Source organism: Meleagris gallopavo, chromosome 23 (genome assembly GCF_905368555.1).
Source record: "Meleagris gallopavo chromosome 23, MGAL_WU_HG_1.1, whole genome shotgun sequence".
NCBI lineage: Eukaryota > Metazoa > Chordata > Aves > Galliformes > Phasianidae > Meleagris > Meleagris gallopavo.
The window spans coordinates 4,598,231-4,611,381 of record NC_139426.1 but is presented as its reverse complement, the minus strand read 5'-3'; the positions used below and the strand labels follow the sequence as shown (position 1 = coordinate 4,611,381).

The 13,151-nt window shown below is 45.3% G+C and overlaps 1 protein-coding gene across 5 annotated transcripts in view; it reads left to right on the top strand.

The window, feature by feature from the left end:
• The window catches only part of UBR4 (ubiquitin protein ligase E3 component n-recognin 4), a 67,634-nt gene that overhangs the window by 51,677 nt on the left and 2,806 nt on the right, over window positions 1–13,151 (top strand). For all 5 annotated transcript variants that reach the window (XM_085242195.1, XM_019622358.2, XM_085242194.1 and 2 more), the window contains 17 exons: window positions 108–281; window positions 474–595; window positions 946–1,143; window positions 1,249–1,329; window positions 2,958–3,045; window positions 3,378–3,505; window positions 3,964–4,071; window positions 4,222–4,341; window positions 5,027–5,217; window positions 5,552–5,725; window positions 6,246–6,345; window positions 6,683–6,901; window positions 7,159–7,272; window positions 7,551–7,693; window positions 7,950–8,075; window positions 8,587–8,781; window positions 10,328–10,552. In XM_085242195.1, coding sequence (XP_085098321.1) covers window positions 108–281; window positions 474–595; window positions 946–1,143; window positions 1,249–1,329; window positions 2,958–3,045; window positions 3,378–3,505; window positions 3,964–4,071; window positions 4,222–4,341; window positions 5,027–5,217; window positions 5,552–5,725; window positions 6,246–6,345; window positions 6,683–6,901; window positions 7,159–7,272; window positions 7,551–7,693; window positions 7,950–8,075; window positions 8,587–8,781; window positions 10,328–10,552 — 2,506 coding nt within the window. The remainder of the gene's footprint in view (window positions 1–107; window positions 282–473; window positions 596–945; window positions 1,144–1,248; window positions 1,330–2,957; window positions 3,046–3,377; window positions 3,506–3,963; window positions 4,072–4,221; window positions 4,342–5,026; window positions 5,218–5,551; window positions 5,726–6,245; window positions 6,346–6,682; window positions 6,902–7,158; window positions 7,273–7,550; window positions 7,694–7,949; window positions 8,076–8,586; window positions 8,782–10,327; window positions 10,553–13,151) is intronic.

The following is a 13,151-nucleotide window of genomic DNA, read 5'->3' as shown; positions in this document are numbered from 1 at the left end:
CATCATGCTGTTTTATATTATTTTGCCTAGTTTGCTGGCCACGTGAAATTCAGAGCCAGCAAACCAAATTCTCTTTCCCTCTTCCTGAATATCTCACTGCTTTGTAGGCCTTCTCTCTTCCTTTGTGGAGGTGGAGTCCATCAAACGACACTTCAAAAGCCGCCTGGTGGGGACTGTCCTGAATGGGTACCTGTGCTTGAGGAAGTTAGTAGTACAGAGAACAAAGCTGATCGATGAAACCCAGGACATGCTGCTGGAGATGCTGGAGGATATGACAACAGGTAAAGCCACCTCGGTTCCATAAATACAGGCTCTGGGTCAAGCAAGATGAAAAGCAGATAGTTAGAGCCACGTGAAGAACTTCTCCCTAAGAGAACTTCTCTAGCAAGTTGTTTTGTTTTGTTTTTTTGTGGCTTGGATCCCAGTTTTATACTGATTCTTGTGCCTTTTGTAATACTTGTGTTTCTTGGCAGGCACAGAATCTGAAACCAAAGCATTTATGGCAGTATGTATAGAGACTGCAAAACGTTACAGCCTGGATGACTACAGGACTCCAGTTTTCATCTTTGAGAGATTGTGCAGTATTATCTATCCTGTAAGTATACAGATGAATACAGCATGATGTATGAAATCAGAAGTGCTAGCATATTGTCAAAAAACAATAGTCCACGATGATGACTTACTGTGTGCCAATGTAAAACTGCCCCGTTTGGGGAATTTAATATTGAGGTTTCCTGCTTTGGCATGCAATAAAAAGCAGTATTGCTTCTTCAGGAATTTGTTAACTAAGTGATGTACATGTGACAGTGTAAAGCAGGATACACCAGTGATGGAAGCACTTTATGTTTAAGGGACATCCTGCTAATTGCTACCATAAGAATGCAGGAATAGGAATGTGGCTAGGATGAAACTCCTTTACTCTGCCTCTGCCCTGTTGTTCTTTAGGAAGAGAATGAAGTAACCGAGTTCTTTGTAACCCTGGAGAAAGATCCTCAGCAGGAAGACTTCTTGCAGGGCAGAATGCCAGGAAATCCCTATAGCAGTAATGAGCCTGGCATTGGGCCACTCATGAGGGACATCAAGAACAAAATCTGTCAGGACTGTGACCTGGTAGCTCTGCTGGAGGATGACAGTGGAATGGAGGTGAGAATGCACGAGTGTGGTTTTCTTGCAGAAATGTGCGAGGATATTTCTAGGCAGCTGATGTGTTGTGGGCTTGTTCTAGATCTCTTATTTTTTCTCTTTCAGCTTTTGGTGAACAATAAGATCATCAGTTTGGATCTACCTGTGGCTGAGGTCTACAAGAAGGTGTGGTGTCCTACTAACGAGGTACGTGTTATCTTTATATGTGTGTACATTCACAGCACAAAGCACTTATCCTTGATACCAAGAACAGATAAATCACAAGTCAGTATTTATTTCCTACGAAGAATTTCTTCATATAATTGCTCACACCTTTTTTCTCTGTGTGGATAGACTGTTAGTCAATTCTGCAATGTAAGCGATTTAAAAGCACATAATGCTGACCCAGATGAGTCTGTTGGACTTCCCTGTGTAGTATATCAGATAGCTGATCTGCCTTCTTGAGTGACTAACTTTCTTACCTTCCTTTAGGGAAGAGACTGAGCTTTGTGTCACTTCCTTTCAAAGCACATTTCACACTCTGTGTGCACGTGGCAGCTTACTGCGTGCTTGCAGTCTGAGGCACCTGTTTGCTCCATCAGTCTGCACTTCAGAGATGAACCCAAATTATTTATACAGAGAGAGCATCCAACATTTCTCCATACTGCTTTGCGTTTCTGTTCAGCTTGAACACAGGAATGAGTTGCCAGTCTCAACCACTGAGGTCCTGCTTGAACTTGAGTGCAGTCCCAAAGGGAAATGAGAACCCCCATGGCACACACTGCCCCAGCCCACGTGCCCTATCTGAGCAGCACCCAAAGCTCTGCTCTGAGATGCAGTGCTGGCAGGGAGAGGCAGAGTGTGCTCAGCATTACTGTCACCAAGCAGCTTTCATCTGTCTTCCTTTGTGAGCACCTCTGCAAAGCACTTCTGGAGTGGCAGCTGGTGTTCCCTAGGAAATAGACAGCCTCACAAGAAAGCAACCTCAGGCCCCTTTTTGTTTCTCTTGTCTCTCACTGGCTTTTTTTTGTTCATCTGCCATTTTACCAGGGCCCCTGTGGTGTTAATTGCTGGTCTCTTGCGTGGCCTTTGAGCAGATCTTCCCCCCGGGGCTTTCCCTGTGCTTATGTATTTGCTGTGACATTAAGCACTGCTTATTCCACATTAGGCTTAGCACGCTCTCTGACAGGTTTTCTCTTGCAAGGTCTCCTGCTCCCAAATCTGGGATTTTTCTTTTCTGCTTTTTATTCAGACCTATGGATTAAAATGGAAAGTTTAGCGATATGCAGTCAATGTTTCCAGCTGGAAAACTCAAAACTCACCCTTTCCCAGGGCAGAAGCACAGCCCTTTGGTGGGCTTGGTTGTACTGTTGTAATAACATCCCTCATTAAATTGGCTTCTACTGCTCCTCTTCCATTTTCCATCACTGCAGATTTTATCTGCTTGAAAGCATTCATCCAATTTGCTTTTCTTGCTTCATTGCCCGGTCTCTGTATTTCCCAAGTGTGCTGTGAATACCCTCAGAGGAGTTGCTGTGAAAAGCAGATGTTTCTCTAGAGATGAACACGTTTTCCTTGCCTGCATCTGTCACTGGTGCTCAAGGAAACCATTGGAGGAAACGTAAAGAGGAGACTGTTTATTACAGGCTATCCATCTGACTTGACAGACAGACAGATGATTAATTGAGGTTTTTGCAAGTAGTGGCTTTACTGTTTTCCTAATTCATCCCAGTAAGGGGAGAATGAGGGAGTGAAAGATTTCTCCATGTCACCATCAGCTGTCAAGTCAAGGATGTGTATTTGCACAGTTCCTATAATGCTCTCCTTCCTTGCAGGGGGAGCCAATGAGGATCATCTACCGCATGCGAGGGTTACTAGGAGATGCAACTGAGGAATTCATCGAGTCTCTCGACTCCACCACTGGTAATGCACTTGTCTCCTGAAAGCTGGGATTAGATTTGAAATCTGAAGTTCGCTGCAGAGCAGTGACACTATTATCCCCACAGCTTACAGTTGATTGACGTTCCTTGTGCTGCATTTACCTGCTTCACCTAGTGTGGAGGAGGATTTTAGCAGCACTTCAAGTCTGTGCTTTAAACACAAACACTAGCACGGCACGTGGCTGTTCTGCCTGGCCCTTCACATTCCTGCTCATAAGCCTTTTCAAATTTGACAGTCAGTGTGACTTGAACTGTTGGTAAATGTGCACTGCTGTGCTCTGGTTTTGCCTTCATGATCTGCCTCTGGTCCTGTAGATGAAGAGGAGGACGAGGAAGAAGTCTACAAGATGGCAGGCGTCATGGCACAGTGTGGAGGCTTGGAGTGCATGCTCAACAGGCTGACTGGAATTAAGGACTTCAAGCAAGGCCGGCACCTCCTCACTGTGAGTCTCAATTTCTCTTCTTTGGAGTCAGAAGATAAGGTGATAGAAAATTCCACAAGTATCAGTGGAGTTTCCACTTCTGGCTGCCTGCCTTGTGTCGCATATTAAGTGTTGGAACAGAAGTTTCAGTTTACTAATTTACAAAAAAACAAAGTAATTCCTTCTTTTCCTCTTCCGTTCCTCTTTGGTAACAATTCTTTACACAGGCTTTGAGGTTAGGCCCTGGCACTATTGAGAAGTGTGGGTGCCCAAGGTCATGGATGGGGCCCTGGGCAGTCTGAGCTGGTGTTGAGACAGCCAGCCACAGCAGGGTTGGAACTGGCTGGGCTTTAAGGCCCCTTCCAACCCAGTCATTCTGTTTCTATAATCATTCTCTGCTATCTGGTGTTTTTAGCTTCAGCAAAATCCCAGTGCTCATTCTGAAGGGTACCCTAGGGAACGCATTCTGTGTTTTGTAGGTGCTGCTAAAACTGTTCAGTTACTGCGTGAAGGTGAAAATAAATCGTCAGCAGTTGGTCAAGCCAGAGATGAACACTTTGAATGTCATGCTGGGAACTCTCAACTTGGTAAGGACATCCTGGACTTCCATGAGGTGCTTTCAATGGACTCCAGTGAATTTACACTGCCTCTTGACTGTCACGCTTATTTTTGACAAGTGCAAGAGATCTTAAGTGCTGCTGGACTGCTGTTTCAATAACTGCTGCTGTTTTCCCCAGGCTTTGGTGGCTGAGCAAGAAAGTAAGGACAGCGGAGGTGCAGCTGTGGCAGAACAAGTGCTCAGTATAATGGAGATAATACTGGATGAATCCAACGCAGAACCTCTAAGTGAGGACAAGGTGAGTACTTGGACTTACTGCACAAATGGAAATGTTGACTGGGATTCAAGGATCTTATTACAGGGATGCTGAGCTTCAGGAGCTGTAGAGGTGTGCTGAATGGGAGCCTAACCCTTGTTATGCTTGCTGGCATGTCTTAGCAGGCCTCAAAGGTAGGGCAGGAGGAACCAAAAGCACTGCAAAGTTATTTGGGATGATTCTTGCACAGTCCAGGTGCGGGTTAGTAAGCACTGCTTGGATCCCTTCCCTGGTGCTTTGGGCCACAGAGCAATGAGAGGCAAGAAAAGACGCGACTCTGCCTTGTTTTGTCAAGTGTTTTTGTGCCTACTGAAAACATGCTTGGTTTTACAGCCAGTTGAGGATAAGAGCTGTATCTCAAGTGCCCTGAGAGTGAAAAGAGTTCCTTGCTCATCGTTTGAAACTATTGTTTTGTAAGAATCTGCTTTCCTTTAGGCTGGGATTATTAGACTAGAAAATAATGGTAGGTGGAAAAAGTTAGGTGTCAGCCAGGGGAGTTTTGCAACCATTCCATAAACTGTTTGGAAACGAGGATGGATTTTTTACTTCATCAGGGTCTAGAACTCTAATCCTTCAAGACTGGGTTTCCTTAAAGGATGTGGATTTATTCCTGAACGTAAATCATGCTTTTTTTTTTTTTTTTTTTTTTTTTTTTTTCCATTTGCAGGGTAACCTCCTCCTAACTGGTGACAAAGATCAGCTGGTGATGTTGCTCGACCAGATTAACAGCACCTTTGTCCGTTCCAACCTCAGCGTCCTGCAGGGCCTGTTACGCATCATCCCTTACCTGTCCTTTGGGGAAATGGAGAAAATGCAGATCCTGGTGGATCGGTTTAAGCCCTACTGTAACTTTGATAAGTATGTTGTCGTATTTCAGCTAAAAGCATGTGAAATCAGAGGTACTGATAGATCTCTACCTTACTGATGCTTACTTCAGTGTAATACAAAGCCTCAGAGATTCCTGGTACATAAGGTTGATTTCCTATTTCATTTCTTCGCCATTTAAACAAATATGTGAGCATGTAGCTTGGATAATGGTGCTTTAAACTGTATTCTGAGATGACACGTGTATGAGTTGGTTTTCTGAGTCTCTGAGCTGGGCTATGTGCATGCCTTCAATGATAATGTAATGAGAATTACAGGCAGAGATTCATGAGGAACCTCCAAGTCACCCTTTGTTTTCCTCTTTCAGGTATGATGAGGAGCATAGTGGAGATGATAAAGTTTTCCTAGATTGCTTCTGTAAAATAGCAGCAGGAATAAAGAACAACAGCAACGGCCATCAGCTGAAAGATCTCATCCTCCAGAAGGGAATTACACAGAATGCCCTTGACTACATGAAAAAACACATTCCCAGTGCAAAGAAGTAAGAGTCACTTCTTAATCTGAGACATCCTTGTCTCATTTCTTCATTGTCAAATGCAGTGATCTTCCAGGATAGATATTAACAAGTCCACCTTCTGAAGCATTTAGACTTGGTACAGCTAAAAAGCAGAGGATTCAGTGAGAAAATGTTGCTGTAGGGAGAGGCTAAAAAGCCTGCAGTCATCCCATTTGCTACCCATCACAGCTGAGTATCATGATGCCAGTTTTTTTCTGCCTGTTCCTTACCTATGAGACTGGAACAGAGCTTTTGCTGTTGCTGCACAGCTCACAAACATAAATCCCAAGGCTAAGAGTTGACAGTCTGGCTATTAATGTGCACAACATGGAAGTGAGAGTATGAATGTCAGTTCATTAATTAATGGAGAAGGGACAGAGGGGGAGGGGTGCTTGTCTTGCCTGCAAGCCCGTGCTCTGCAAGCTGTGCAGCTGGCTGACTGCCAGTGGCCTTTTTGGAATGGGTGACTGCCCTTCAGCTGCTGCCTCTTTTTTTTCCTGTGCAGTTTGGATGCAGACATATGGAAGAAATTCTTATCTCGACCTGCACTTCCTTTTATCCTGCGCCTGCTCCGAGGACTTGCCACACAACACCCTGCTACACAGGTAAGGAGACCACATTCAAAGCTGAGCTGAGCATGACAGGCTTGGTACACTGCTTTTTGTGGTCGTAGCTAAGCAGGTTTTTCTGTAATGTTTGACTCTACACTTTTTGTTGGGCTTGGAGGGGGGACAGTATCATAGTATAGGCCAGCGTAGAGGCAGTTTGTACATGGTTTTAAGGCCCAGGGTCCATAGTGTAGGAATAAATTAAGCCACTGCCATTGGCAAAAAATCTCTTCTAGATCAGTGCTTCTGCCTAGCTGTGATGGGATCAGAAAGAAGAATCACCATTGTGTGCACCCTTTTTCTGAAGAAGGTGCTGTGTTTCAATCTCTGCTAGGTGCTGATAGGCACAGACTCCATTACCAACCTGCACAAGCTCGAGCAGGTGTCGAGTGATGAAGGGATTGGGACGTTAGCAGAGAATCTTCTGGAGGCATTGAGGGAACACCCGGAGGTAAATAAGAAGATCGACGCTGCCCGGAAGGAGACACGGGCAGAGAAGAAGCGTATGGCCATGGCAATGAGACAGAAGGCCCTGGGCACGCTGGGGATGACGGTAATGTCTGTTTGCACTGATGACAACTGGTGATCTAATGGTCTTTGATTTTTGTCCTGTTAAAACTGCCACACGAGGAATTGTGTAAAATGATTTATTGACAAATATTGCGGAGCTGGAGCCCACGGTTTGCTTGGAGGGTAAATATGGTTGCTAATAGCAGGCTGGGAAAAGGGTTGGGCATTCCTATCACAGTGGTGGAGACGGTGCTGCTGATTGTTGTCTTTTTGACCTGCTCAAGTTGTTTTCTTTTCCAGACGAATGAGAAGGGTCAGGTGGTGACCAAGACTGCACTGCTTAAGCAGATGGAGGAGCTCATAGAAGAACCAGGTCTGACTTGCTGCATCTGCCGGGAAGGATACAAGTTTCAGGTAAAGTGCAATATGTTTGCAAAGCAATCTCACCACCTGAGGGGACTCAGCATCCAGGGCTCCGTGCATTGGCTGTGGGAGGTCAGGAAGTCCCAGGTTTGGTTCTTGGAGTCCAAAGGTGGTTGGGATGTGGAAGCGTGTTTCCAGTGAAAGCTGGAAAAAAATGTACTCAGTGTAAGTGTCTGGGATAGGTGAAACTCAGTGCATTGTCAAAATGACAACAAAGAGTGAACTGTTCCAAATGTGGTTGATCTCTACCATAACTGTTGTCATTGCAGCCTACAAAGGTCCTAGGTATCTATACTTTCACCAAGCGTGTTGCACTGGAGGAGTTTGAGAACAAGCCCCGAAAGCAGCAGGGGTACAGCACAGTCTCTCATTTCAACATTGTCCATTACGACTGTCACCTTGCAGCTGTACGGTACGTTCTGATGATAAGCAGAATCGTGGTGCTCATGTGCATGGCCTTATAATGGGTTTGCTTAGGAATTTGTCACTTTGCAGCTTGCAGATAGCCACGGTCTTCTCTTTTGCAGTCTGCTTTAATGTGCTAAATGGAGGTCAGGCTTGAAGTTTGTAGTTTAAACTGTGGAATTGCCAAGTTGTTCGTAGCTCCTTTGAAAAAATCTTGTGTGCTTCTAACTTGCCTGGGTGTGTGGCTTGCCCTCTCAATACAGACTTGCTCGTGGCCGTGAGGAGTGGGAGAGTGCAGCCCTACAAAATGCCAACACCAAGTGTAATGGGCTCCTGCCAGTCTGGGGACCTCATGTGCCAGAGTCTGCTTTTGCTACTTGCTTAGCACGGTGAGTAGTTGTTACTTCTCATGGTGTTTTACACTTGACTTAGGTGAGACCAACAGAATCCCTTTGTAGATTTCCATATCTCGATGCTAATGAGTTACAATGTCCTGACCACTTATCTAGAATGCTTGTAGATTGATCATCCTGTTGTCCATATTCTGGTTCACTTTGTGAGGGGCTTTTATACAGTCATGTTAGAAATTAGGAGTTGTAACATCTCTAATGCTTTTCAGCCAAGGAGCTGTATCCCAAGCCCTGGACATAGGAAAATAGTACTGATATGTGTAAATGTGTATGCACACGGAGTTGGATTGGCTCAAGTAAGCTCAGAGCCTCTCTTTGGGGAGATTAATCAAGTGTATGCATCTTCATATTCCACTTGTTCTGTAGAGCTTTGCTATGATGTAATTGCTAAGTTTCTGAGTTCTAACTTCTTCACAGTGTGGAAGAAGAAACTTTATTAAAAAGCCTTTACAGACTCTTTATAAAATGCCACTTCACTGCTGTTTTTCAGACACAACACATACCTCCAGGAATGCACAGGGCAGCGGGAGCCCACCTACCAGCTCAATGTCCATGACATTAAACTGCTATTCCTGCGTTTTGCTATGGAGCAATCATTCAGCGTAGATACTGGAGGAGGAGGAAGGGAGAGCAACATACACCTCATTCCCTACATCATCCACACGGTGCTCTACGTCCTCAACACGTCAGTATCTTTCTCTTAGTAGCAGGGAACTGCACGAGGAAAGGCAATTGGGAATTAGCTCCCAATAATTACACCCATTCTAGGTGTAATTATTACCCCTGGGGTGAGCAAAAGGGTTATTAGATTAAAGAAACGCTGCCAGCTTCATTTTCTGGAGTAAACAGTGGGGAGACCCTGTGAAGAGGTAATTGTCAGCTGAAAGCAGCCTTGGTATCATTTTTGTCTGATGTGATAACCACTTATGGCTCTTGGTTCTGCTTTTACCAGATTTGTCCAAATGTTAAGACAATCTGAAGACCAAATTTATTTTTAGCAGTAGACAGCAATGTATGAACACTTCTGTTGAAGTGTTTCAGTAATACCTTCTTTATACAAAGCAAAAGTGTGTGAGGCTTTGGCTTGACACTGTGTCTAAGCCTCCGAATCATTAGATACCAAAGTACTTTAGAATACACGAGCTGATTCTGATAATACAGCAAAAAGTGATAATGCAGTGCCAAAAGGTAATGCCTTTTATTTCTGCAGTTAGATATTGAAAGGTAATATTAATGATAAGAGGCTGTAAATGTTAAAACACATGCCTCTTAAGGTCGTTCCAAATGGAGTGCAGTGAAATCTCTGCCTCCTGGAACTAATCAGCATTTTGGCTCTAATGCAATTTGCCTCTTGTTTTTAATATCTATCTCCAGATCCTTGTCCTATTGTTGTTCTCAGTCTCTCGAGAGACAAATAAATGAAACTATTCTTTTCATCTTGTAAGTCTTCTTAGTGGCACCAGCGAGCCCAGCACCCGCTGTGTGGCTGTTGTATAAAAATGCATTATGTCCTTTCCAGACACAATTTATTTTTTTTCCCCTAAAGATGTGTTTGGTACTAAATGTAGAAAATAGAGCTACTTGTTGGCTACCAGCTGCATAATGTAGCAAATGTGGTTTATGCAGAACACCCAGGCATAGCCTTATCTGCTAGGGATACTGCTTGGTACCTCCTGATGGGGAGGACACAGCTGAATTTAAGAGACCTCGTGCAGCAGAGCAATGGGCTGTGATAAAGGGCTGCACATCTTCACAGGTGTTTACACAGCTCTTCTGAGGAGATCAAAGCGGGGAAAGGAGACAAATACACATCCATGTGTATAAAATATGGAAGCTTACAGTAAGCACACCATCTTTTTGGTTTCGAATTGGCCCGTATCTCCTCCTTGATTGCTTTTGCAGCAGATGAATTGCACAGATCGATCCTGAGGTCTGGCTTAGGAGCAGTTGTGCTTAGTGTCAGTTGGGCAGAGGTTCAACCCAACACATGGGATGCCTGGCCTGACTTTTTCCCCTAACAAAAGGAAAAATAGCTTTACAGTATTATTGTCCTCCTGGAGCAGTGCCAGCTGCCTTGCAGACCTCTCATACTTATGCAGCTCCAGGGAAATGAGTTTGCTGGGCTTGCATGCTTCACTATGAGCAAATACAGACTCAAGCACTGGATGAATTTGAGAAGCAACAGCATGCAAGAGCCAGAACAATTGCTAAAGCTTTTTCTTGTGGTTCAGAACTCGAGCAACGTCGAGGGAGGAGAAGAACCTCCAGAGCTTCATGGAGCACCCCAGGGAGAAGTGGCTGGAGAGTGCCTACGAGGTGGATGGGCCCCATTACTACACCGTGCTGGCACTGCACATCTCACCCCCTGAGAAGTGGAAAGCCATGCGAGTGGAGATCCTCAAGAGGCTCCTGGTGACCTCCCACGCCAGGGTGGTGTCACCAGGGGGAGCCAGCAGGTCAGCCACCAGCAGCTCTTCCTTCCTGTCTCTGCCAGGGCAGTCGGAGCCACGAGGGGCAGCCTGTGGGGAGCTGAGGAAACGAACACCAGTACTTTAGAATAGCAGTTGTTAACCCTTTCTGTGTAGCTCTGTGTTCAGTGTTGCAGAGGTGTGAGCGGAAGCGCTGAGTTTGGGTGATTTGGGGAGTGGATCCGTCAGCTGATGGTGTTAAGGTTAGAAAAGCCCCCCAGGTTATCTCGTCCATCACTGCCTTGCCCACTCATAGAACCACAGAAGCAGAGCCATTAAGATTGGAGGGAACTGGGCTTGTTTAGCTTGGAGAAGAAAAGGCTCCAGGGAGATCTCATTGTGGCCTTCCAGTATTTGAAGGGAGCATATAAACAGGAGGGGGAACGATTGTTTACAAGGTGGATAGTGATAGGACAAGGGAAATGGTCTTAAACTGAGGCAGGGGAGGTTTAGGTTGGATATTAGGAGGAAGTTTTTCACCCAGAGGGTGGTGAGGCACTGGAACAGGTTGCCCAAGGAGGCTGTGGATGCCCCATCCCTGCAGGCATTCAAGGCCAGGCTGGATGTGGCTCTGGGCAGCCTGGGCTGCTGGTTGGTGACCCTGCACGTAGCAGGGGGTTGGAACCAGATGATCACTGTGGTCCTTTTCAACCCAGGCCATTCTATGAGAAGACCACTAAGATTGCCTATCCAACCCCAGCCCACCCCCACCATGCCCAGTAAGCTGTGTTCCCCAGTGCCACATCTCTGTGTTCCTTGAACACCTCCAGGGACTGTGACTGCACCACCTCCCTGGGCAGCCTGCACCAATGCATCACTGCTCTTTTAGAGAAGAAATTTTTCCTAGTAAAACTTTCTGCGCTTCCCTTTGTGAGAAGGCTCCTTCTGTTCTCTTTGTGATCAGTGCAACAGCTTCCTTAAATAGAAAAATAGAAATAGAAATCAAATGCCATTGCTTTCAAAAAAGAAAAGAATCAATAGCAGCTGTCAGGCACTTGAGAAGTACGAGAATAAGTGGCTCTGCTGCCTGACAAAAGGAAATATTTCCAGAGCAGGAAGGGGAATTCCAGTTTCTGAAAAGATGATTTTAAATAGCTGTCATAATTAGGAATGCACTCATTATTATTCTAAGTCGTCTTACGGGGCATTCTTACTCTGATGACATTAATTACGTGTTTGATAAAGTCATTACATTGTAGTTACATACAACACAGCGTGCATCAATGCTATTAGAGGCATCAAAAGAGCTTCCTTGCCATTAAAGGGGCTATTGTATTGATTGCTGTGTTACTTTCTGCCATTCCAGCTCAGCCTGCTCTGTGCTTGGCTCCCATTCCTCTGCCTGAGTGCTGGGAAGGGGGTGCAGCAGTTACAGGAGATGCTATCTTAGAGGGTTGCTTGCTCATGCTTTCATGTGGTCTGCAGAAGAGAAGGGTGAAGCAGAAACCCTGTGTGGGTTTGTTGGTGTTCTTGAAAACCCTGTGCGTGGTGTTGTTTCTTTCCAAACATATCTCCAGGCACGTAGGTGATAAAAGCAGATTGAAGTAGAAGGAACCTCCACCAGCCCCACAGTCTCTGGGATTGCAGGGGAGAGCGCTCAGAAATGGCTCTTGGGAATTATGTCAAGGTTTATTCAAGGGCTTTATTTAATTCCTGCGGACTAAGAGAGCACAAAGCCTTCCTCTGATAACACCAGCTCTGATTTCCAAGGTCTCAGCTTATTTATTCTTGTGGGAAATCAGGAGGAGGGTGATGGGCAGGGAAACTCTGCACAGATAAGTGCCAATACCTCGGCAGTGAGGTGGAGAGGAAGCTTGTGTCTGTAACAACAGGGTGATATGTCTGTGTGCAAAAGATTAAAATTAGCATTCCCTGTTAGAAGCAGTGCAGAGCATTAGTGGGAACGCTGCTGTTCACAGCACTTTGGAATGCTGAATAGAAACAAGGACCCACTTCCATTCTTGCTGGCAGAGATGCAGGAGAGTTGCTATAGCAACTATCAGTGCATCTGAAAGCAGCTGAGCATCACCTCCAGCTCCCCAAAAGGACCTGGAAATCTCACTATTGAGGATGCAGAAACACTGTGCTAAGTGAAGGTGGTAAATGCTGCCCATGTCCAGGTGTTGTAACCTCAGCACCCTTTCTGTGCTGTTGTGTGAGACAGATTTGGGGAGAGCCTAGCCAAAAATGTGGGGTTCATGAATTCTGACAGATCTTCTCCTCCCCAGATGAGGATAAAATGGTTTGGTGTGCATGGTGGTGATGGTTGATGGTTGGACTTGATGATCTTCGTGGTCTTTCCCAACCTTCATGATTCTATGGCTCATGTTAATGACCAGGTAGCAGTATTACGTGGAGCAGCTGCCTACCTACCCAGACTGACCCCACAAGGGCCTTTTAGTTTTCAATTAAAGGAGCAGACAGCAATTAGATCAAAACCAGGCACATAAAAAGAAGCTCTGGCTTGCAGTATTTGGGAGCCTGGAATTAGCCTCGCTTTACATTGCTCTTCTTCCCATGTAAACTTAGTCACCTTTACTAATTGGTTTGCCTTCAAATAATTAAGCCTAGCTGTCACCCAGCAGCA